At 46.8% G+C, this 24,986-nt stretch overlaps 2 protein-coding genes across 2 annotated transcripts in view; both read left to right on the top strand.

Moving 5' to 3' along the window:
* LOC116955543 (uncharacterized) overlaps positions 1 to 20,041 on the top strand; it is a 33,887-nt gene extending 13,846 nt beyond the window's left edge. Inside the window, exons 3-6 of the mRNA XM_076053216.1 lie at positions 15,036 to 15,277; positions 15,767 to 15,936; positions 16,868 to 16,890; positions 19,400 to 20,041. Coding sequence (XP_075909331.1) covers positions 15,036 to 15,277; positions 15,767 to 15,936; positions 16,868 to 16,890; positions 19,400 to 19,454 — 490 coding nt within the window. The 3' untranslated portion in view covers positions 19,455 to 20,041. The remainder of the gene's footprint in view (positions 1 to 15,035; positions 15,278 to 15,766; positions 15,937 to 16,867; positions 16,891 to 19,399) is intronic.
* Positions 20,042 to 22,546: 2,505 nt separating this feature from the next.
* LOC116955535 (uncharacterized) overlaps positions 22,547 to 24,986 on the top strand; it is a 32,431-nt gene continuing 29,991 nt past the window's right edge. Inside the window, exon 1 of the mRNA XM_032976667.2 lies at positions 22,547 to 23,506. Coding sequence (XP_032832558.2) covers positions 23,389 to 23,506 — 118 coding nt within the window. The 5' untranslated portion in view covers positions 22,547 to 23,388. The remainder of the gene's footprint in view (positions 23,507 to 24,986) is intronic.

Below are 24,986 nucleotides of genomic sequence, written 5' to 3' on the forward strand. Positions count from 1 at the left end.
CGTTTGCGTCACGCGCAACGATGGCAGTTTGCCAGGACTAGTCCATCTATTTTTTGAAAAGAGGAGGGGGGAGACGAAATTTGTTTTTATGTATGCTGTCTGAAAGGCACTGTAAGCGTGAACAATCAATCAAGAACTGAAATGATTTATCAAATCTTTCCAATGATTGCTAAGATAGAATCCATCTTCTCGGTTGAAATTGTCTCTGTGTTTGTATATGTGGATAGCCTCATGAACGAATCTCTCATGGAAGCCAGATGGCTTACAAAGAACCTCCGTCTTGGAAAAGTCAATGGCATGTGAGCCTACTGAATTAGAACAATGATCTGCTACGGCCGAGGTGTTGGTCCTACCGTGTTTAAGGTCTGCTTTATGTTCACGAATGCGGTCCGAGATATGGCGTTTGGTTTCTCCAATGTAACTACTACCACAGAGGCAACTTAGTTTGTAGACACCAGGGTATTGTATGTCCGGAATCACATCTTTTACAGACGGAACCAGATCACGGATTTTATGTAATGTGTTGAAACGGACCTGGATCTTGTGTTTATTCAAGATTTTGGAGATCTTTTTTGTGATCCCAGCAATGTAGGGTAAAGTGATGGTTTTGAAAGGCTCCTCAAGAGGGTTCTTCTTCATGGTTTGAGTGATAGCTTTGCGGATTGTATAGTCGGAGTAACCATTAGCCCTAAGAGCTTGGTGTACGTGCTTGAGTTCACTGCTTATGTGTTCCTGGTCGGATATGCATTGGGCTCTATGATACAGAGTCTTGATGAGAGAATTCTTCTGTGATGGATGGTGGTGGGAATCCGGTTTCAGATAAGCATCCGTATGGGTAGCTTTCCTGTAGACAGAGTGGCTCATTGAACCATCAGGTCTCTTTTTAATTAGGACATCCAAAAAAGGTATCTTGCCATCTATTTCGACTTCCATGGTAAATCTGATGGCTGGGTGTATGGAATTGATGTGGTCGAAGAATTTGTCTAGAGCAGGCCGGCCATGTGGCCAGATGACAAAAGTGTCATCCACGTACCTCTTCCATAAGGTTGGGCGCAGAGTGGCAGTCTGGATGGCGTCAGTCTCAAATTTCTCCATGAAAATGTTAGCTATAACTGGAGAAAGGGGGGAGCCCATTGGGGTGCCCTCAGTTTGCTTGTAGAAAGTTCCATTCCAAGTGAAGTATGTATTGGTTAAACAGTGTCTCACCAGGGGGGGTACCTCAGTGTTTAGTCCTTGATGAACCAAGTCTTCAATGATTGCAATGGTGTCAGGTACAGGAACCTTGGTGAATAAGGAAACTACATCAAAACTGACAAGCAGGTCGTCTGGGGACAGGGAAATACCCTTGATTGTTGATACCAGGTGAGTAGAATTTTGTACCGCAGAGGTGGTCTTTCCAGTGAAAGGACGCAGGATTTCAGACAAAAAACGAGCTAGTTTGTAGGTGGGGGAGCTGATAGTAGAGACTATGGGACGAAGAGGTGTATCAACTTTATGTATTTTTGGTAAGCCGTATAATCTTGGTGGCCTGGCAGCAGAAGGTTTCAACGAAAACTGTTTAGATTGATCAATTAATGCGGTTGAATCAGAAATTATTTTGTTGGTTTGTGTGACGAGGCTGTTGGTGGGATCTCTTTTTATTTTTGTATAACTACCATCGTCGAGTAATTCTTTAATTTTGTTGTTGTATTCTATTTTATCCATGATAACAGTAGCATTGCCTTTGTCAGCTGAGAGAACTACAATATCATTCCTCTTTTTTAATTTATATAATTCAAAACGCTCATCTTTGCTGAGGTTGCTAGCTGGCATCTTAGCGTTTTTGAGGGTTGCAGCGATTTCAGATCTTGCTACGTCTGCAGCGATGTGACCCAGGCCCCTGAGAGCAACGTCTACTTGGGCAATTATATCATTAACTGGTATGTGTTTAGGTGTGACTGCAAAGTTTAGACCTTTAGCTAAAACGGATTTCAGACCATCGGAAATAGAACTGTTACTGCGATTAATTACGACTTTATTAACGTCTAACTTTTTGGTGTGTGGGTCCGGTCTTTTGTTTAAGAGGAGGTTAAATTTGGAAATCAGGTTTTCCTTACATTTGGTCGACATAGTAGCAGCTGAAGAGGCAGTCATATTGTCTACATGTTCCCAATCCGATGTGGACATTATTGCCGTCAATGATAAGTGTGATTTGTAGAGTGTCTTGTCTAACTGATCTAGTTCTGTGCGTATAAGTCTGATTTTTTCTGAGATAAGAGCTAAGCTAGTTTTGAAAAGAATTCGTTTCGCATTAGAAGAAGTTACAGTAGCAGAGGTGAGTGTAAATGCGATTGGTATTACCCCAGAGTCGCGGCATCTCTTCAGGAAGGTGAGAGACTCGATCAGCTGAGCTTTCTTATCCCGGAGTTTGTTGAAAGATCTTAAAGTTATGTGAAAACCCTCCCCGTAGAGGCGATTAAATTTTGATTTAAAGCTTTCGTGACTGCAGTAATTCATATTCTTAGTTTTTTCGGTAAAGTCACGTTGAAGAGAAACAACAAAATAACAAAATATATATAAAACAATAAAAAATTATCACGACGTTTCGACCATAACTCAAACGGTCATCATCAGGTGTGTCGGTTTGCATAAATTTATTTTGAAAACGGCATATTTATTTATATATATAAAAATAACGTTTGCGTCACGCGCAACGATGGCAGTTTGCCAGGACTAGTCCATCTATTTTTTGAAAAGAGGAGGGGGGAGACGAAATTTGTTTTTATGTATGCTGTCTGAAAGGCACTGTAAGCGTGAACAATCAATCAAGAACTGAAATGATTTATCAAATCTTTCCAATGATTGCTAAGATAGAATCCATCTTCTCGGTTGAAATTGTCTCTGTGTTTGTATATGTGGATAGCCTCATGAACGAATCTCTCATGGAAGCCAGATGGCTTACAAAGAACCTCCGTCTTGGAAAAGTCAATGGCATGTGAGCCTACTGAATTAGAACAATGATCTGCTACGGCCGAGGTGTTGGTCCTACCGTGTTTAAGGTCTGCTTTATGTTCACGAATGCGGTCCGAGATATGGCGTTTGGTTTCTCCAATGTAACTACTACCACAGAGGCAACTTAGTTTGTAGACACCAGGGTATTGTATGTCCGGAATCACATCTTTTACAGACGGAACCAGATCACGGATTTTATGTAATGTGTTGAAACGGACCTGGATCTTGTGTTTATTCAAGATTTTGGAGATCTTTTTTGTGATCCCAGCAATGTAGGGTAAAGTGATGGTTTTGAAAGGCTCCTCAAGAGGGTTCTTCTTCATGGTTTGAGTGATAGCTTTGCGGATTGTATAGTCGGAGTAACCATTAGCCCTAAGAGCTTGGTGTACGTGCTTGAGTTCACTGCTTATGTGTTCCTGGTCGGATATGCATTGGGCTCTATGATACAGAGTCTTGATGAGAGAATTCTTCTGTGATGGATGGTGGTGGGAATCCGGTTTCAGATAAGCATCCGTATGGGTAGCTTTCCTGTAGACAGAGTGGCTCATTGAACCATCAGGTCTCTTTTTAATTAGGACATCCAAAAAAGGTATCTTGCCATCTATTTCGACTTCCATGGTAAATCTGATGGCTGGGTGTATGGAATTGATGTGGTCGAAGAATTTGTCTAGAGCAGGCCGGCCATGTGGCCAGATGACAAAAGTGTCATCCACGTACCTCTTCCATAAGGTTGGGCGCAGAGTGGCAGTCTGGATGGCGTCAGTCTCAAATTTCTCCATGAAAAATGTTAGCTATAACTGGAGAAAGGGGGGAGCCCATTGGGGTGCCCTCAGTTTGCTTGTAGAAAGTTCCATTCCAAGTGAAGTATGTATTGGTTAAACAGTGTCTCACCAGGGGGGGTACCTCAGTGTTTAGTCCTTGATGAACCAAGTCTTCAATGATTGCAATGGTGTCAGGTACAGGAACCTTGGTGAATAAGGAAACTACATCAAAACTGACAAGCAGGTCGTCTGGGGACAGGGAAATACCCTTGATTGTTGATACCAGGTGAGTAGAATTTTGTACCGCAGAGGTGGTCTTTCCAGTGAAAGGACGCAGGATTTCAGACAAAAAACGAGCTAGTTTGTAGGTGGGGGAGCTGATAGTAGAGACTATGGGACGAAGAGGTGTATCAACTTTATGTATTTTTGGTAAGCCGTATAATCTTGGTGGCCTGGCAGCAGAAGGTTTCAACGAAAACTGTTTAGATTGATCAATTAATGCGGTTGAATCAGAAATTATTTTGTTGGTTTGTGTGACGAGGCTGTTGGTGGGATCTCTTTTTATTTTTGTATAACTACCATCGTCGAGTAATTCTTTAATTTTGTTGTTGTATTCTATTTTATCCATGATAACAGTAGCATTGCCTTTGTCAGCTGAGAGAACTACAATATCATTCCTCTTTTTTAATTTATATAATTCAAAACGCTCATCTTTGCTGAGGTTGCTAGCTGGCATCTTAGCGTTTTTGAGGGTTGCAGCGATTTCAGATCTTGCTACGTCTGCAGCGATGTGACCCAGGCCCCTGAGAGCAACGTCTACTTGGGCAATTATATCATTAACTGGTATGTGTTTAGGTGTGACTGCAAAGTTTAGACCTTTAGCTAAAACGGATTTCAGACCATCGGAAATAGAACTGTTACTGCGATTAATTACGACTTTATTAACGTCTAACTTTTTGGTGTGTGGGTCCGGTCTTTTGTTTAAGAGGAGGTTAAATTTGGAAATCAGGTTTTCCTTACATTTGGTCGACATAGTAGCAGCTGAAGAGGCAGTCATATTGTCTACATGTTCCCAATCCGATGTGGACATTATTGCCGTCAATGATAAGTGTGATTTGTAGAGTGTCTTGTCTAACTGATCTAGTTCTGTGCGTATAAGTCTGATTTTTTCTGAGATAAGAGCTAAGCTAGTTTTGAAAAGAATTCGTTTCGCATTAGAAGAAGTTACAGTAGCAGAGGTGAGTGTAAATGCGATTGGTATTACCCCAGAGTCGCGGCATCTCTTCAGGAAGGTGAGAGACTCGATCAGCTGAGCTTTCTTATCCCGGAGTTTGTTGAAAGATCTTAAAGTTATGTGAAAACCCTCCCCGTAGAGGCGATTAAATTTTGATTTAAAGCTTTCGTGACTGCAGTAATTCATATTCTTAGTTTTTTCGGTAAAGTCACGTTGAAGAGAAACAACAAAATAACAAAATATATATAAAACAATAAAAAACAATAAAAAATTATCACGACGTTTCGACCATAACTCAAACGGTCATCATCAGGTGTGTCGGTTTGCATAAATTTATTTTGAAAACGGCATATTTATTTATATATATAAAAATAACGTTTGCGTCACGCGCAACGATGGCAGTTTGCCAGGACTAGTCCATCTATTTTTTGAAAAGAGGAGGGGGGAGACGAAATTTGTTTTTATGTATGCTGTCTGAAAGGCACTGTAAGCGTGAACAATCAATCAAGAACTGAAATGATTTATCAAATCTTTCCAATGATTGCTAAGATAGAATCCATCTTCTCGGTTGAAATTGTCTCTGTGTTTGTATATGTGGATAGCCTCATGAACGAATCTCTCATGGAAGCCAGATGGCTTACAAAGAACCTCCGTCTTGGAAAAGTCAATGGCATGTGAGCCTACTGAATTAGAACAATGATCTGCTACGGCCGAGGTGTTGGTCCTACCGTGTTTAAGGTCTGCTTTATGTTCACGAATGCGGTCCGAGATATGGCGTTTGGTTTCTCCAATGTAACTACTACCACAGAGGCAACTTAGTTTGTAGACACCAGGGTATTGTATGTCCGGAATCACATCTTTTACAGACGGAACCAGATCACGGATTTTATGTAATGTGTTGAAACGGACCTGGATCTTGTGTTTATTCAAGATTTTGGAGATCTTTTTTGTGATCCCAGCAATGTAGGGTAAAGTGATGGTTTTGAAAGGCTCCTCAAGAGGGTTCTTCTTCATGGTTTGAGTGATAGCTTTGCGGATTGTATAGTCGGAGTAACCATTAGCCCTAAGAGCTTGGTGTACGTGCTTGAGTTCACTGCTTATGTGTTCCTGGTCGGATATGCATTGGGCTCTATGATACAGAGTCTTGATGAGAGAATTCTTCTGTGATGGATGGTGGTGGGAATCCGGTTTCAGATAAGCATCCGTATGGGTAGCTTTCCTGTAGACAGAGTGGCTCATTGAACCATCAGGTCTCTTTTTAATTAGGACATCCAAAAAAGGTATCTTGCCATCTATTTCGACTTCCATGGTAAATCTGATGGCTGGGTGTATGGAATTGATGTGGTCGAAGAATTTGTCTAGAGCAGGCCGGCCATGTGGCCAGATGACAAAAGTGTCATCCACGTACCTCTTCCATAAGGTTGGGCGCAGAGTGGCAGTCTGGATGGCGTCAGTCTCAAATTTCTCCATGAAAATGTTAGCTATAACTGGAGAAAGGGGGGAGCCCATTGGGGTGCCCTCAGTTTGCTTGTAGAAAGTTCCATTCCAAGTGAAGTATGTATTGGTTAAACAGTGTCTCACCAGGGGGGGTACCTCAGTGTTTAGTCCTTGATGAACCAAGTCTTCAATGATTGCAATGGTGTCAGGTACAGGAACCTTGGTGAATAAGGAAACTACATCAAAACTGACAAGCAGGTCGTCTGGGGACAGGGAAATACCCTTGATTGTTGATACCAGGTGAGTAGAATTTTGTACCGCAGAGGTGGTCTTTCCAGTGAAAGGACGCAGGATTTCAGACAAAAAACGAGCTAGTTTGTAGGTGGGGGAGCTGATAGTAGAGACTATGGGACGAAGAGGTGTATCAACTTTATGTATTTTTGGTAAGCCGTATAATCTTGGTGGCCTGGCAGCAGAAGGTTTCAACGAAAACTGTTTAGATTGATCAATTAATGCGGTTGAATCAGAAATTATTTTGTTGGTTTGTGTGACGAGGCTGTTGGTGGGATCTCTTTTTATTTTTGTATAACTACCATCGTCGAGTAATTCTTTAATTTTGTTGTTGATTGATTGTTCACGCTTACAGTGCCTTTCAGACAGCATACATAAAAACAAATTTCGTCTCCCCCCTCCTCTTTTCAAAAAATAGATGGACTAGTCCTGGCAAACTGCCATCGTTGCGCGTGACGCAAACGTTATTTTTATATATATAAATAAATATGCCGTTTTCAAAATAAATTTATGCAAACCGACACACCTGATGATGACCGTTTGAGTTATGGTCGAAACGTCGTGATAATTTTTTATTGTTTTATATATATTTTGTTATTTTGTTGTTTCTCTTCAACGTGACTTTACCGAAAAAACTAAGAATATGAATTACTGCAGTCACGAAAGCTTTAAATCAAAATTTAATCGCCTCTACGGGGAGGGTTTTCACATAACTTTAAGATCTTTCAACAAACTCCGGGATAAGAAAGCTCAGCTGATCGAGTCTCTCACCTTCCTGAAGAGATGCCGCGACTCTGGGGTAATACCAATCGCATTTACACTCACCTCTGCTACTGTAACTTCTTCTAATGCGAAACGAATTCTTTTCAAAACTAGCTTAGCTCTTATCTCAGAAAAAATCAGACTTATACGCACAGAACTAGATCAGTTAGACAAGACACTCTACAAATCACACTTATCATTGACGGCAATAATGTCCACATCGGATTGGGAACATGTAGACAATATGACTGCCTCTTCAGCTGCTACTATGTCGACCAAATGTAAGGAAAACCTGATTTCCAAATTTAACCTCCTCTTAAACAAAAGACCGGACCCACACACCAAAAAGTTAGACGTTAATAAAGTCGTAATTAATCGCAGTAACAGTTCTATTTCCGATGGTCTGAAATCCGTTTTAGCTAAAGGTCTAAACTTTGCAGTCACACCTAAACACATACCAGTTAATGATATAATTGCCCAAGTAGACGTTGCTCTCAGGGGCCTGGGTCACATCGCTGCAGACGTAGCAAGATCTGAAATCGCTGCAACCCTCAAAAACGCTAAGATGCCAGCTAGCAACCTCAGCAAAGATGAGCGTTTTGAATTATATAAATTAAAAAAGAGGAATGATATTGTAGTTCTCTCAGCTGACAAAGGCAATGCTACTGTTATCATGGATAAAATAGAATACAACAACAAAATTAAAGAATTACTCGACGATGGTAGTTATACAAAAATAAAAAGAGATCCCACCAACAGCCTCGTCACACAAACCAACAAAATAATTTCTGATTCAACCGCATTAATTGATCAATCTAAACAGTTTTCGTTGAAACCTTCTGCTGCCAGGCCACCAAGATTATACGGCTTACCAAAAATACATAAAGTTGATACACCTCTTCGTCCCATAGTCTCTACTATCAGCTCCCCCACCTACAAACTAGCTCGTTTTTTGTCTGAAATCCTGCGTCCTTTCACTGGAAAGACCACCTCTGCGGTACAAAATTCTACTCACCTGGTATCAACAATCAAGGGTATTTCCCTGTCCCCAGACGACCTGCTTGTCAGTTTTGATGTAGTTTCCTTATTCACCAAGGTTCCTGTACCTGACACCATTGCAATCATTGAAGACTTGGTTCATCAAGGACTAAACACTGAGGTACCCCCCCTGGTGAGACACTGTTTAACCAATACATACTTCACTTGGAATGGAACTTTCTACAAGCAAACTGAGGGCACCCCAATGGGCTCCCCCCTTTCTCCAGTTATAGCTAACATTTTCATGGAGAAATTTGAGACTGACGCCATCCAGACTGCCACTCTGCGCCCAACCTTATGGAAGAGGTACGTGGATGACACTTTTGTCATCTGGCCACATGGCCGGCCTGCTCTAGACAAATTCTTCGACCACATCAATTCCATACACCCAGCCATCAGATTTACCATGGAAGTCGAAATAGATGGCAAGATACCTTTTTTGGATGTCCTAATTAAAAAGAGACCTGATGGTTCAATGAGCCACTCTGTCTACAGGAAAGCTACCCATACGGATGCTTATCTGAAACCGGATTCCCACCACCATCCATCACAGAAGAATTCTCTCATCAAGACTCTGTATCATAGAGCCCAATGCATATCCGACCAGGAACACATAAGCAGTGAACTCAAGCACGTACACCAAGCTCTTAGGGCTAATGGTTACTCCGACTATACAATCCGCAAAGCTATCACTCAAACCATGAAGAAGAACCCTCTTGAGGAGCCTTTCAAAACCATCACTTTACCCTACATTGCTGGGATCACAAAAAAGATCTCCAAAATCTTGAATAAACACAAGATCCAGGTCCGTTTCAACACATTACATAAAATCCGTGATCTGGTTCCGTCTGTAAAAGATGTGATTCCGGACATACAATACCCTGGTGTCTACAAACTAAGTTGCCTCTGTGGTAGTAGTTACATTGGAGAAACCAAACGCCATATCTCGGACCGCATTCGTGAACATAAAGCAGACCTTAAACACGGTAGGACCAACACCTCGGCCGTAGCAGATCATTGTTCTAATTCAGTAGGCTCACATGCCATTGACTTTTCCAAGACGGAGGTTCTTTGTAAGCCATCTGGCTTCCATGAGAGATTCGTTCATGAGGCTATCCACATATACAAACACAGAGACAATTTCAACCGAGAAGATGGATTCTATCTTAGCAATCATTGGAAAGATTTGATAAATCATTTCAGTTCTTGATTGATTGTTCACGCTTACAGTGCCTTTCAGACAGCATACATAAAAACAAATTTCGTCTCCCCCCTCCTCTTTTCAAAAAATAGATGGACTAGTCCTGGCAAACTGCCATCGTTGCGCGTGACGCAAACGTTATTTTTATATATATAAATAAATATGCCGTTTTCAAAATAAATTTATGCAAACCGACACACCTGATGATGACCGTTTGAGTTATGGTCGAAACGTCGTGATAATTTTTTATTGTTTTATATATATTTTGTTATTTTGTTGTTTCTCTTCAACGTGACTTTACCGAAAAAACTAAGAATATGAATTACTGCAGTCACGAAAGCTTTAAATCAAAAGAGAACAATAACTTCGCAAACTTCCCGCTTCTGGACGACTGTGCAAGTAAGATCGAAGATGTGTCTGGAATCGGAGATATTTCTGTATCCACGGAACTGAAGCAAACAATTGCCACGCACTTAGATGAGCTTGCAAAGTCTCTCGACGGATATTTCCCTACAAGAGAGTCATATCCAGCATGGGTGAGACAGCCGTTCACGTTTGCTGTTGAAACAGCAGATGTCAATGATGAATTCCTCGACGAAATCATTGAAATTCAGCAGAGCCAGGTTCAACAGCAACTCTTCAGAACAACAACGCTCTCAACGTTTTGGTGTCGACAAATGAACAAGTATCCAGTTATTGCTAAGAAAGCCCTGGATTTGTTTATACCATTTGTTACAACATATCTTTGTGAGCAATCCTTTTCGAGGATGCTGGACATAAAAACGAAGAAAAGGAACAGACTTTGCTGTGAAAATGACATGAGAGTGGCACTTGCCAAGGTGAAGCCACGCATATCTGAACTGATCTCTCAAAGGCAACAGCAGAAGTCACATTGATTTCCAGGTATGTAATTTGTTGTGAGTTTATGCATTGTGTTGGTTTTATTCTTTGAACAAGGTAATGTTCATGCACGGCTCATTTTGTGTACCTGTAAAAAACATATCTATGTCTTGAATTTGAAAAAAATCACATTTTATTTTTCACTAAAGAGGGGTTCGGTGAATGCGCATATGAAACTGGTGGGGTTCGGTACCTCCAACAAGGTTAAGAACCACTGCACTATACATACTACACACACACTACACACACTCACTATACACACTATACACACACTATACATACTCACTCACTATACACACTACACACACTATACATACGCACTCACTATACACACTCACTCACTATACACACTGCACACACTCACTATACACACTATACACACTACACACACTCACTATACACACTACACACACTCACTATACACACTACACACACTCACTATACACACTAACTATACACACTACACACACTATACACACTATACATACTCACTATACACACTACACACACTCACTATACACACTACACACACTCACTATACACACTACACATTCACTATACACACTATACATACTCACTATACACACTTGCACACACTATACACACTTGCACACACTATACACGCTATACACACTACACACACTCACTATACACACTGCAAACACTCACTATACACACTATACACACTCACTATACACATTCACTCACGATACACACTGTACACACTCACTATACACACTATACACACACTAAACACACTACACACACTATGTACACACTACACACACACTGTACACACTACACACACACTATACACACTACTCACACTATTTACTCACAATACACACACTATACACACTACACACACTATAAAATAACAACCGCCATTCGACACTAAGTGGCGGTGATGTCTCCGTAGCGCTTGTGCCAAGCTATGTGCTCGTTGAGGCCACCTGAAGTGTCGAACGCCCGTTGGCCGGAGGTCACGGTGCAGACCCAGGTGCCATGGGTCGACTGATTGAGATCACTGGCCGATGCACCACCTGTGCCCCCTACTGTGCCAACTTGCTGTGTTTTAGCCACCCGGCACTCCGCTCGTTGTTGTGAGCGTCACTCCTCTGCACTCAGTTGTTGTTGGAGGGCGACTGCCGCCATTTGCCCAGTAGTGTCCTTCACGAGCCTCATCCACAGAGGCCGATCTTGACACCGCTGGTACTGTCATTGGCAAGTCCACTCAGCTCCACATCCTCTTGTACCACATCACTCCATCTCTTCTCTAGCCCATGCCGCGCCCATTTAGCCCCCTCTATCTGGCCGAACAAAAGCTGTTTAGGCATGCGGTGACTGGGCATGCGGGCTACATGACCCAGCCAATCCAGCCTTGCCTGCTGAAGGAGGGCACCGATTGGACTTTGTCAAGATCTTTGAAGGATTTGTGAGCTCCTCCCAATCCAGCCTGGTTAAACCCAGGATGGGTCGTGGGCAGGCCAGCCGTAAAGGTTAGAGAAGGGAGAGCATGACTGTGGCCGAGAAGACCTGAACCTTCGTGTGGAGTGACAGACCAGTTAGCTTCCACAGAGCGTTATGCAACTGATGAAAAGATAATGCCGCTTGACTGATTCGGAGTGAGACCTCTGTTAAACCGGAGCCGATTATGAGCACACTTCCCAGGTATGGGAAACTCTCCTCTCTTCACAACTGCCCCATCACCAATTGGAGTTGTGGGGGTGGAGTATCTGATGTTACAAAATACCCAGGCAGGTGCTTAGTTTTGGTGGGGCTGATGGCAAGGCCCCACCTCTTCGTGGCACACTCCAGGTTCAGCAGCAGCACATCCAACTCCTCCTCTGAGTGAGCAGCAATTACCAGATTATGGGCATATATAACATGGTTGATCAAAAGAGAGAGACACACACATAGGCACACAGAGAATCAACGCCTCTGTGTTGAGGCCTTAAATAGAGAGAGAGGGGGGCAGAGAGAGAGGGGGGGGGCATCTAAGACCGCAGCTCTTTCGCTGGCATTGACTCTTAATACCTCTCACACCACGGTTAATGGTATGGTTTACAACATGGAGTATAACAGCACCTCGCAGCTGTCTCTCTCCCCCTCCTCTGTTCCGACCATGGATGAACTCGTCCGTCTGAACGGGGCCCGTAGCTATCCGTGTTGCTAAAGTTGAGGGTAAGAATCCACCCATTTTTTTTCGCCATATAGCATTGTGATATATAACGACTTATTATTGGTAGCTTAGCTGATTGGAGAATATAGAGTTTATTGATAACATTGAGGTAATTTATATTTTAGTTTTTTTTATTGGTTCACTATTTAGTATTCATTATATATTGTATTGTATACCCAGTTACTGTGAATAGCTCAAATGTGTAGGCCTTGACTTCAACATCGCCATTTCTGTGACCAGTCACAAGCTAATGACTCAGTTATTTCAATGCTAAATTCGCCTAGTTATTTCAATGCTAAATTCTCCTGTTTGATTTGTACTAGGTGCCTCGGTGAATGTATATGCTCTGACTTTAACATAGCTATTTCTGTGACCAGTTACAAGCTAATCACTCAGCTATTTCAATGCTAAATTCTATGCTAATTCCTTTGTCAAGGGGTGCCTCTGCGGATGTGTATACTTTAACTTAGCTATTTCAATGCTAAATTCTATGCTAATTCCTTTGTCAAGGGGTGCCTTTGCGGATGTGTATGCTTTAACTTTAACATAGCCATTTCTGTGACCAGTCACAAGCTATTCACTCAGCCATTTCAATGCTAAATTATATGCTAATTCCTTTGTCAAGGCGCTTTATTTCTTCTCACACAGCTTAAAGGTCGTGATCTGAGCGTGGCTTTTTCACTCCAGCGCTGTCCTCCAGACAGTCTCGTCCCCTCACCTGATGAAGGCCGCTTGTGTTGTGGCCGAAACGTCGTGAGAATATTATTGTGTTATTTTATTTTATCAATTTATTATTTTATTCTCATTCTACGTGACTTTACCGAAAGCACCAAAGAAGATGAATCCTTGCAGTCACGAAAGCTTTAAATCGGAACCATAGAATATTAATTCCTGCAGTCACGAAAGTTTTAAGTAAAAAATTACAGTATAAACACTTCATACACACAACACACAGACTATACACAGATACACTGTACACACTATACATACACACACTATGCACACACTTTACACACACACTATAAACTATACACACACACTAAACACACACATTATACACACGATACACCAGTGGCGGCTCGTGACATTTCCACTAGGTGGAACTGTTGTGAGTGACCTCTGAAAGATAGTGTTCTAATTTATAAAAACCTCATCTACCAACGGTAAGCTTTATAAACAAGTCGAAACAAAACAACCAAATGCTGTCCTCATGACCCTCAAGTCCACACTACAAAACCCTTTTGACACTCCCAAAAGCCTAGAGCGTGTAGGCCGTGACCTGCTATATTTGCACAGTGCAACCTGCGTTGTGACATAGTCATTACAGCCATGGGTGCCTTTTTCACCACTCTGAATGGGTCTCAAACGGCGTGGCTAAAATTCGAAGCTAATCGCAATGAATGAAGGGATATCTCTCAGTCGGACGCCTTCACAGCCGCCCCAAAATCTCCCTGAGGCACAAATCAGACTGTGTTGCAGCGGTTTTTAATATTAACAACTTAAAATGTTATTCTAGATTTGAAGCTTTCGTGACTGCAAGGATCCATACTCTTTGGTTCTATTCGGTAAAGTCACGTAGGTAAAAAATACAATAACAAAAATCACGATGTTTCGGCCACAACACAAGTGGCCTTCATCAGGTGAAGGGACCGTGCTGTCATGAGGACAGCACGGTCCCTTCACCTGATGAAGGCCACTTGTGTTGTGGCCGAAACGTCGTGATTTTTGTTATTTTATTTTTTACCTACGTGACTTTACCGAATAGAACCAAAGAGTATTAAAATGTTATCTTCATTTGGCAATTCACGTTGAAAGAATCATTATATTTAAAAAATGTAAACACAACAAAATACTTTTTAGAGAAGTATTTTTATTAGAAGAAGAATTTAATATCTCCAGCTGTATGGTGGGGCGGCGCCCCAACGCCCCTAGTGGACGAACCACTCCACAAATACACTACACACTCCAAACACACTATACACACCCTCTATTTACAGACGCGATTCACACACACTATACACACACTCCACACACACTCCACACACACACACCATGCACACACTATTTGCACATCGTGTACACACCGCCAAGCCTAAGGGGTGACGCACACCTCACCTGTCCCACACACACACTCACCTGTCCCCACACACACAACTCGCACACCTGTTCCATCCCCCTTAGCCATACCACGAGTTTACCGTAACTCCCCCTTGTCTGCGTGCCCATCGCCATCTCTAGCAGAGCGGCCAAGCCCCGCACCTCCGCCGCCACAGCCCACCACCGCGCCGGCGCCCCCATGCCCGCTACCGCCACGGCCAGCGCCGTGGCCCCCGGCGCGCCACCCAAGGGGCCGGTGACAGCCGTGGCTGGACCCACGCAGCAGCACTCGTTCCTGACGGACGTGTCGGAGGTGCGGGAGATGGAGCGCGGCCTCGTTAACCTCCTCAACGACTTCCACTGCGGCAAGCTGCAGGCCTTCGGTACGGAGTGGGTGGGAGTGGGCGAGGCAGGGAGGGGTCGTTCTCGTCGCTGGGATACTGAGCAAACCGGCCGCTGATTCACAGGCCTCTTTGGGGCCCAAGTTGACCCAAGTTTGATTCCCGCTTACGGCCACCGTCGGTGACGATTATTTGAACCCGGTACCTGGTGCGGTATCAAAAAACATCAGCACTGAGGAGACAAAGGTGGCTGGGAATGATGCTGGCCACACCTTTTTCTCGTGCTCTGTGTCATCCTTCATAGGCGCAATATCCTTTGTTTTATTGCTTTTTCGTCATGCACAGCGTCGTGAGATGTAGTTTTGCATGAACGACGCTGTATAAATATTCATTACTATGTTATTAAGTCGCTTATCGTGCGTATGCAGCACTCTTGAGACGTGAAGGAGAGCAGCTCCATCAATGACGGGAATCATCGTCAAAGACTGTCCGGCAGGGCGGCTAGCTCTCTCTGTGTTTGCGAGTGAGCAGGGAGCGAGTGCTCGTTCGAGCAGATGGAGCACGTGCGCGAGCTCCAGGAGAGGCTCGCGCGCCTCCACTTTGACCTGGACGTGGAGAGCGAGGCAATGGCAGAGGACGCGCGCAAGGGGGTGGCCAGCCGCAACCTCGAGCAGCTGCTGTCCAACGTGAGGGGGCCGTGCGTGAGTCAGGGGGGGCGCCCCCAGGCCGAGGGGTTGTGGCCTCGGAGTTATGGGGGGGGGGGGGTGACGGTGGGCGGTAACATGGCTGAGCAATAGCGTGTTATTATTCACTGCAGATCTGCGGTGGGACACCACCGGATAGAGTTCAGGGCATAGCAGCGGTCAGGGTGGCGGATGATCCAGCACTCGCTGATTCACTCCGGTCACTGCGCTCACTCACCGGTGGTCAGTCTCCTTGTCACTCTTCTGTCGCCACTACTACCACCACCACGGTTACTGTTCCCGTGAAGTTCACTCGTTGACTCATCCACCCGTGTTGAGGACTCGTTCTGACAGACACTGTGACTGTTCCATCTCATCCATCACCATACTGTGTTCAACCACCACCACACTGCAGGTCACCACAACACACCACTCACTCACCCACCCATTCACTCAACCCACCCACTCACTCACCCACCCACTCACTGACCACACTGCAGGTCACAACAACACACCACTCACTCACCCATCCATTCACACAACCCACCCACTCACTCACCCACTCACTCACCCACTCACTTACTCACCCACCCACTCACCCACCCACTCACCCACCCACTCACTCACTCACCCACCCACTCACTGACCACACTGCAGGTCACCTCATTTGTCTTTCTGCTTCTTCCCTCGCACTGCTCCACTCGGGAATTCCCTCCTCCAGTCGTCATCGTCTCTTCTTCCCCATAACCGACGTTCAATTCAAGAAACATGTTACTTGCTTATCGAATACAACTTTTATGGTGCCGTTTGTTACTGATCACTTGACGTTTTTGGCCCTTTGAGCCCTGAGCTCAGCAACTGACACCCAGGTCTTGCCTACCGTAGCCGAGCTCTCATGTTGGTTTTTAAACAAAGTCCGTCTGTGTCTCTGTCTGTCTGTGTCTTACAGCTGGAGGAGCTCAGCTCTTCAATGTATCCTCATCTAAATTAAAAACTACACTTTTTGTTTTACCAGGTAAGGTCCAATGAGCTATATAGCTCTTTTTTCAGAAGCTCTTTTTTCAGAAGCTCAACAAAGTGGCTTCGCGCGTGGAAATGTATAGCAGCTAAATACTTTAAATGCACGTTGATTCTAAATGTGGAGGGAAAAACCTAAGAACCCAGATAAAACTCCAAATATACAGCAGGCATCAGGGTCGGGATCGAACCCACGACCACCTGTATACCAGGCGATGGAGTTAACATCTCTGCCACCGTGGTGCCCCGCAGTTATCCACGCGGGGCACACTGCGCAGGAAGCGGTGCGCTATCGGCGTGGTTCCGCTGGTGGGAAAGTGCCCACCCCCTATGAGTTTATAGGTTTTGTTTGTATTCATAATCTTAGCTCTTTTGGTAAAGTCACGTTGAAGGGAAACAATAAAATAATAAAATATATATAAAACAATAAAAATTCTCACGACGTTTCGACCATAACACAAACGGTCGTCATCAGGTGTGTCGGTTCACATTAATTTATTTATTTTTGAACGGTGCATTTATTTATTTATTACAAACGTCAGCGGCACGCGCAGCGATTTGGCAGTTTATTTAGAAGAACTAGTCCATCTATGTTCTGAAAAGAGGGGGGAGACGAAAAATTAATGTATGCTGTCTGAAAGCCACTGTAAGCGTGAACAATCAATTAAGACCTGAAATGGTTTATCAAATCTTTCCAATGATTGCTAAGCCAGAATCCATCTTCTCGGTTGAAATTGTCTCTGTGCTTGTATATGTGGATAGCCTCATGAACGAATCTCTCATGGTAGCCAGATGGCTTACAAAGAACCTCTGTCTTGGAAAAGTCAATGTCATGTGAGCCTACTGAATTATAACAATGATCTGCCACGGCCGAGGTGTAGGTCCTACCGTGTTTAAGGTCTGCTTTGTGTTCACGAATGCGGTCCGAGACATGGCGTTTAGTTACATTGGAGAAACCAAACGCCATGTCTCGGACCGCATTCGTGAACACAAAGCAGACCTTAAACACGGTAGGACCTACACCTCGGCCGTGGCAGATCATTGTTATAATTCAGTAGGCTCACATAACATTGACTTTTCCAAGACAGAGGTTCTTTGTAAGCCATCTGGCTACCATGAGAGATTCGTTCATGAGGCTATCCACATATACAAGCACAGAGACAATTTCAACCGAGAAGATGGATTCTGGCTTAGCAATCATTGGAAAGATTTGATAAACCATTTCAGGTCTTAATTGATTGTTCACGCTTACAGTGGCTTTCAGACAGCATACATTAATTTTTCGTCTCCCCCCTCTTTTCAGAACATAGATGGACTAGTCCTTCTAAATAAACTGCCAAATCGCTGGGCGTGGCGCTGGCGTTTTTAATAAATAAATAAACGCGCCGCTCGAAAATAAATAAATTGATGCAGACCGACACACCTGATGACGACCGTTTGTGTTATGGTCGAAACGTCGTGAGAATTTTTATTGTTTTATATATATTTTATTATTTTATTGTTTCCCTTCAACGTGACTTTACCGAAAGAGCTAAGAATATGAATTACTGCAGTCACGAAAGCTTTAAATCAAAATTTAGGTTTTGTTTGGTCTGTGACGCCGGCACACGCCAGTGTCGCTGCGCCTGCCGTTCCCAGAGTCACCAGTGGGGGGCGACTTCTCATTAGTTATAACTTCGGCTCGGTGAGAGGTGAAGAGCGTGCTTATATAGTCCACGATCCTGGAACACTAGCCCTACCCTGAACAAACTTGAGCCCACCAGCCCCTAGAACTATTCTCTCGCACCCCCGTCACCCCCTTCTCCAGTGCCGAGCCGAGCTAGCGCAGGTCTCTCGTTAAAAAAAAAAAAAAATTACCAGGTAAGGCCCACTGAGCTTATATAGCTCTTTTTCAGAAGCGACCTGGCCACAAATGATCGCTCAAAAAAGTGTCTTATCATGTGGAAATGTATAGCAGTCAAATACTCTAAACGCATGTTTATAAATGTGTAGGGAAAAACCGGAGGACCCAGAGAAAAATCCACACCACCACGGGGAGAACATGCAAACTCTATGTTCTCCCTGTGGTGGTTTTCCACCGGCTATTTGCCGAGTTGAGCCAAAACCAAATCGTCATGATACACTGCTGGCCCCTCAGGAAGACATCTGAATCTGGTTCGGGGCCCAGCAGGGCCAGGGGAGGGGCTAACGATGCATTGTGTGTGACGTCACTCGGTACACTATGAAGGCGCCGCGGTCACCTCCGCGCCGCTTGAATTCACACATCGTGTGTGCCGGCAACAGCTCAGCTCGCCTTCTGCAGTGGAAAAACGGCCTGGCTGTCTGCTGAGCTGTGCTGGCTCAGCGCAGTTCAGTTGCGCACTCCCCACGTCACTGCTGTTCTCCCTTCAGCGTTGGGTTTTATGTCGTGCGTCTCACGGGCGGTGACATCATCTCTCCTTCACTCACTCCGTCGTCGTCGCAGACAGAAACTGCATGTCAGCGACTCCCAGTCCTTGCCACGGTCGGCCAGCGCGTGAGCCCGCACGGCACAGACCGACGCAATCCAGCCCCACCCGGACTAGACCCAGACCAATCCGGATCCAGCCAAACCCAGACCGGACTCATCCCAACCTGGACCGGATCCATTCCAACGTGGACCAGACTGGACAAATCCAAACCCGGACCAGACCGAGCCAAACCCGGACCAGACTCATCCCAACCCGGACCGGACCGATCCCAACCTGGACTGGATCCAGCCAAACCCGGACCGGACCCATCCCAACCCGGGCCCATTCCAACCTGGACTGGAACCATCCCAACCCGAACCAGACCGGACCCAGCCGAAGCTGAGCTTGACTCACCTTACCCAGAGCAGCAGCTCGGACCTGACTCTGGGCCGTCGAACTGAGCTGAACTGGACCTGCGCCCAAACTGGGTTGGCAACCGCCAATCAGATCATGGACAGAGGTCACATGACCCTTAGGCACTGTGTGTTTTGTAGACCCGGGACGCGTCCAAACAGAGCATTCTGAGCCGGGTGAATTGTGTTATTAAACAATAAAATGTTCAACTGTTTCCTCATAAGTTGCATTAAACAATAAAATGTTAAACTGTTTTCTCATAAGTTGTATGCAACTGCGTCACTCGCCACAGCTGTACCACCTTGCCAGTTTTTCACAGGGGGAGGTGGGGGTGGCCGGAGGGTGAAGGGGTTTACCTGCCGCACAGGGAGTTGGAATAGAACCGGTGACCTCTGGATCTCAAGTCCAGTGTGACACTGACCACTCCATCGCTGTGGCAACTCCCTAGTTGGTCGGATCAGGCTAAATCAGTCCAGTTCAGGGACCCAGATAATACTTATGTAACCGGCACACCACATCCAGTATACCCCTAACTGTTGCCTCCTAGTCCAGTCGACCGGCGGCACAAAGACTGGACTAAATGAAGCCCAGGTGCTGCTGGTTTCCGAATGCCGTTAAATTAGCTGCTGAGCACAGGCCCAACACGTCTAGCGGTCAACAATAAATAGCACCATTAAAGTAATAGATGAGAGCGCAACGCTGCATCTTTAAATTGAGCAAGGTTATTCTTGTAAGATCTTAGGCGCAAACGGGCGACGGTGGGAGGGGAGTGGCAGTGGTGAGCGAGTGGGTGGGTGAGAGACTGAAAGTGTGAATAAGTGGGTGATGGAGTGAGTTAGATGTGTGGGTGAGGGCGTGAGTGTGAGGGTGAGTGGATGGGTGAGAGACTAATTGCGAGTGTGAGGTGGGTGGATGACATGAGACGTCTGGTAGCCTGAGCCCTCAACATGGGGGCAGGAATCGGCGTATAAAGTTGACGCGAACAGTCACCATGGCACGAGCGATAGAGGAGTGATAAGGACGCGACTGACCGCGGGTGAACGAGAGACTTGCAGGTGTTGTGGGCTCGGCCAAGGCGAGTGCGTGCGGGTGTCGGTGGCGTCACGCAGTCGCGGGATGTGACGATTATGAGTGGACCCGAATGATACGGCGAAACGGAGCGTGCCGTGGTGTGTGGGAATGTATGGAGCCGGTGGCGCGCTGTGCTACGAGCCAGTGACGATTATCTGGATCGGTCCCGGACCTCCCTTAGGTCAGCTCAGCCTTAAACACTTGTACCTGGTGCGGTGTACAGTACAAACATCGGCACTTTGGAAACAAAGGCGGCCGGGCGTGGTGCTGTTCACCTCACCGCAACGTGTGGTGTGCCGTCCTTCATAGGTGCCACTGTTTAACAGCACTTACCCCAACAGTCTGGTTGAGGCTATACGGGATATCTTTATCTTTTATATAAGTGTAGGGGTGGATTTCTCCCTAGACCCACTAACCCAGTGCATTGCACTTCCTTGTGTGATGCACGGTGGTGGTGGTGGTGGTAACAAGGGGCGCGAGGTGATGGACGCTTCTGCTCCACGCCAGGGCGACTCGGAGCAATTCTCACGCGACTTCATCGTTACGTCTCATCTCAACACACGTGAAAGGGGGCACCCCCAGTGGCAGCTGTCTCTGTGCTGCACAGCGGCACCTGGCCCTGCGAGCTGCCATTTAGTAGGGGGTTAATGATTGCTGCTGTGTGGTCTCGCCTAGGGGGTAACCCCAGCGGCAGATGTCCCTACCTGTATGCATGAGTCTGCTAGTAGGGAGGGACGATGATTTATATCTCGTCAAGCCTCGGGGGTACCGCCAGCGGCAGCTGCCCCTGCGCGGCGCATAGGGCGACTCAGAACGTGGCCTGTGAGTGGGCACTCGTCTGCCAGTGGGGGGGGGGGGGAGGGGGGGCAATGATTGCTGCTGTGTGCGCGTGATCCCAGTGGAGCCATTTGTGGATATATTTTTTTAGAATTTGGCGAAACGTTGGAACGTGACGGCGGCACACAGTGACCTCCACGTTTTATAGTGACGTCACGGGATATGTTACCTCCACCCTGAGTGGGTTAGACGGCGCGTAGTAGGATCATGGTTCATACCGCACTGTGAGTATTGACCGGGGTCGCCTGGTGAAATCGAACTGCGGACTTCTGCAATGAGCGACGGACGCGCTGCCCATGATAAATTACTAGCAGGTGTACCCGTTCTTCGCACGGAAATTAATAGTTTAGTCCTGGTATATTATATCCATTATTTACCCCCCCCCCCCCCCCGCATTTGTGCGGGATACACGGCCTACGCGGAGGGTGGGGGGGGATGCGTGACGCTGCCGCATGCGGGTGACATCGCAGATGTGATGTCACCACTCATTTGCTGTGCAAAATATATCCATTATTGCGCCTCCCCCCCCCCCCCCCCCAAAAAAAATACAAAAGTCAATTTTTATACTTTTTGCATTGCGTGCAGTCTGGAAGCTACCCGCATGCTAAATTTCAAGTTTGTTGCATGTCGGAAAGTATGCTAAACATTTTGAACAGACACACATTCACAAATTTCCCTTTTTCATATATATCATACCCCCTCGGCTCCAGATCCTCCACATAGATCAACTAAGGCGACTCAATGCGTCTCCACGATAGAGAAAAATCTAGAATGGAGCAAGTTATCTCCACGTTGTAGCAATGTCTATAGTGGAGAAACGTCTCTAAAATGTAGCAAGATGTCTCCACGGTGGAGCAAGGTGTCTCCACGGTGGAGCAAGCTGTCTCCACGGTGGAGCAAGGTGTCACCACGGTGGAGCAAATGTCTCCACGGTGGAGCAAGCTGTCTCCACGGTGGAGCAAGGTGTCACCACGGTGGAGCTCGGCGCCCGTAGGTGGCTCGAGGCTCAGGGCCCGTGGAACTGCCACTGTACCCGTGTGCGGTCGTCGCTCCGTACCATTTTCCGAGATGGAGTTCCGATAGCGGAGACCGCGCCGAGCTGGGCAATGCGCGCCGCCCTATCGCTGCCTCCAGCCGAGAGTTCGCTTCCTCCTCCACGGCCCCCGCCTGCCTCCCAGATTCTCCACATCCACCCAAGGACTCTCTCTCTACCTCCATCCACCTCGCACCATCCACCTCCTGTTTCAACCCCTTTCCAGCCACTGCCTCCCCCATCCGCTGCATCCACCTCTCTCCCCACTCGTCCCCCACCCTCCCTCCCGCTCCTCCATCCACCCCTCTCCATCCATCCCTCCAGGACTCTCAACCACTCGCTCTCTCTCCATTGGCTCCCTCCGTCCAGCACTCGCATCCATCTCTACCCATTTCCATCCATCCATTCGTTTGTACCCGTCTACACCCAACACTCTCTCAATTTCCCTGGGATCTCTCGGTCCCTTTCCATCCACTCTCTCACCAATCCACCAATAATTTTCTTTTTCACCGAAATACAGCCTCGTTGCCCCTCACCCCCCCCCCCTATCTCCGCCCCCTCCCGTGAACACACCCGGGTCTCTCCGCCGCCGCCGCTGCAGAGTCGAGAGGGTCGAGAGATCGAGGAGGCGCGCGGGGGGGGCGTGGGGGGTGCGAGGCGGTGCTGCCGATGGACAACGTGGGGAGCGGCGGCCACGGGCGGCGCGGCGGCGCGGGGCCCCGGCGCTCGTTCCGCCGCGCGTGCTCCGCCTTCTTCAGGCGCCTCGCCTCGCGCCTCCAGCAGCCAAGTGAGCGACTCGACGCACGGCGCGGCTCATATTAGCGCGTCTCATAGCAGCGCGTCTCATAGGGCACACGAACTGTGGGGCCTCTGAAGTCAGTCTGTCTCCGCGTGAGTCTGTGGGTCTGTCTCCGCCTGAGTCTGTGGGTCTGTCTCTGCGTGAGTCTGTGGTTGTCTCTGCCTGCGTCTGTGGGTCTGTCTCCACGTGAGTCTGTGGGTCTGTCTCCGCGTGAGTCTGTGGGTCTGTCTCCTCGTGAGTCTGTGGGCCTCTCTCCGCGTGAGTCTGTGGGTCTGTCTGCGCGTGAGTCTCTGGGTCTGTCTCCGCGTGAGTCTGTGGGTCCTGCTCCGCGTGAGTCTGTGGGTCTGTCTCCGCCTGAGTCTGTGGGTTTGTCTCCGCGTGAGTCTGTGGGTCTGTCTCTGCGTGAGTCTGTAAGTTTGTCTCCGCGTGAGTCTGTGGGTCTGTCTCTGCGTGAGTCTGTGGGGTTGTCTCCGCGTGAGTCTGTGGGTCTGTCTCTGCGTGAGTCTGTGGGTTTGTCTCCGCGTGAGTCTGTGGTCTGTCTCCGCGTGAGTCTGTGGGTCGGTCTCCGCGTGAGTCTGTGGGTCTGTCTCCGCGTGAATCTGTGGGTCTCTCTCCGCGTGAGTCTGTGGGTCTGTCTGCGCGTGAGTCTCTGGGTCTGTCTCCGCGTGAGTCTGTGGGTCTGTCTCCGCGTGAGTCTGTGGGTCTGTCTTTGCGTGAGTCTGTGGGTTTGTCTCCGCGTGAGTCTGTGGGTCTGTCTCCGCGTGAGTCTGTGGGTCTGTCTCCGCGTGAGTCTGTGGGTCTGTCTCCGCGTGAATCTGTGGGTCTATCTCCGCGTGAGTCTGTGGGTCTGTCTCCGCGTGAATCTGTGGGTCTGTCTCCGCGTGAGTCTGTGGGTCTGTCTCCGCGTGAGTCTGTGGGTTTGTCTCCGCGTGAATCTGTGGGTCTGTCTCCGCGTGAGTCTGTGGGCCTCTGTGTGAGTCTATGGATCTCTGTGTGAGTCTATGGGTCTATGTGCGAGTCTATGAGTCTATGTGCGAGTCTATGGTGCTCTGTGTGAGTCTATGGGTCTCTGTGCGAGTCTATGGAGCTCTGTGTGAGTCTATGGGTCTATGTGCGAGTCTATGGATCTCTGTGCGAGTCTATGGGTCTCTGTGCGAGTCTATGGTGCTCTGTAAGGTTGCGAGGTGGAACGAAGCCGGTGGAGTTGGTTTAGGAGCAAAGGCGGTGGGGTTGGTTGAGATGCATTCAACAGCAGGTATTTTTTTCCAGAACCAATGTTGGACAGAGAGAGAGAGCAGGCGGTAAGACCAGGAATAACTGACGGTAGGATATGTGAAGTTGAACATCACCAGAGTAGATGCTGAGAAGCGATTATATGATTCCCCATGAGGTGAGCAACTGCAGAGATGAAAATGGTGACCAGGGGGGTCCAATTCCACATGTTCCTTCAGACACTTCGTGAGCGTTA

Source organism: Petromyzon marinus, chromosome 60 (assembly GCF_048934315.1).
Source record: "Petromyzon marinus isolate PM22_M1 ecotype Great Lakes invasive population chromosome 60, UKy_Petmar_22M1.pri1.0, whole genome shotgun sequence".
In the NCBI taxonomy this organism is placed as follows: Eukaryota; Metazoa; Chordata; class Hyperoartia; order Petromyzontiformes; family Petromyzontidae; genus Petromyzon; species Petromyzon marinus.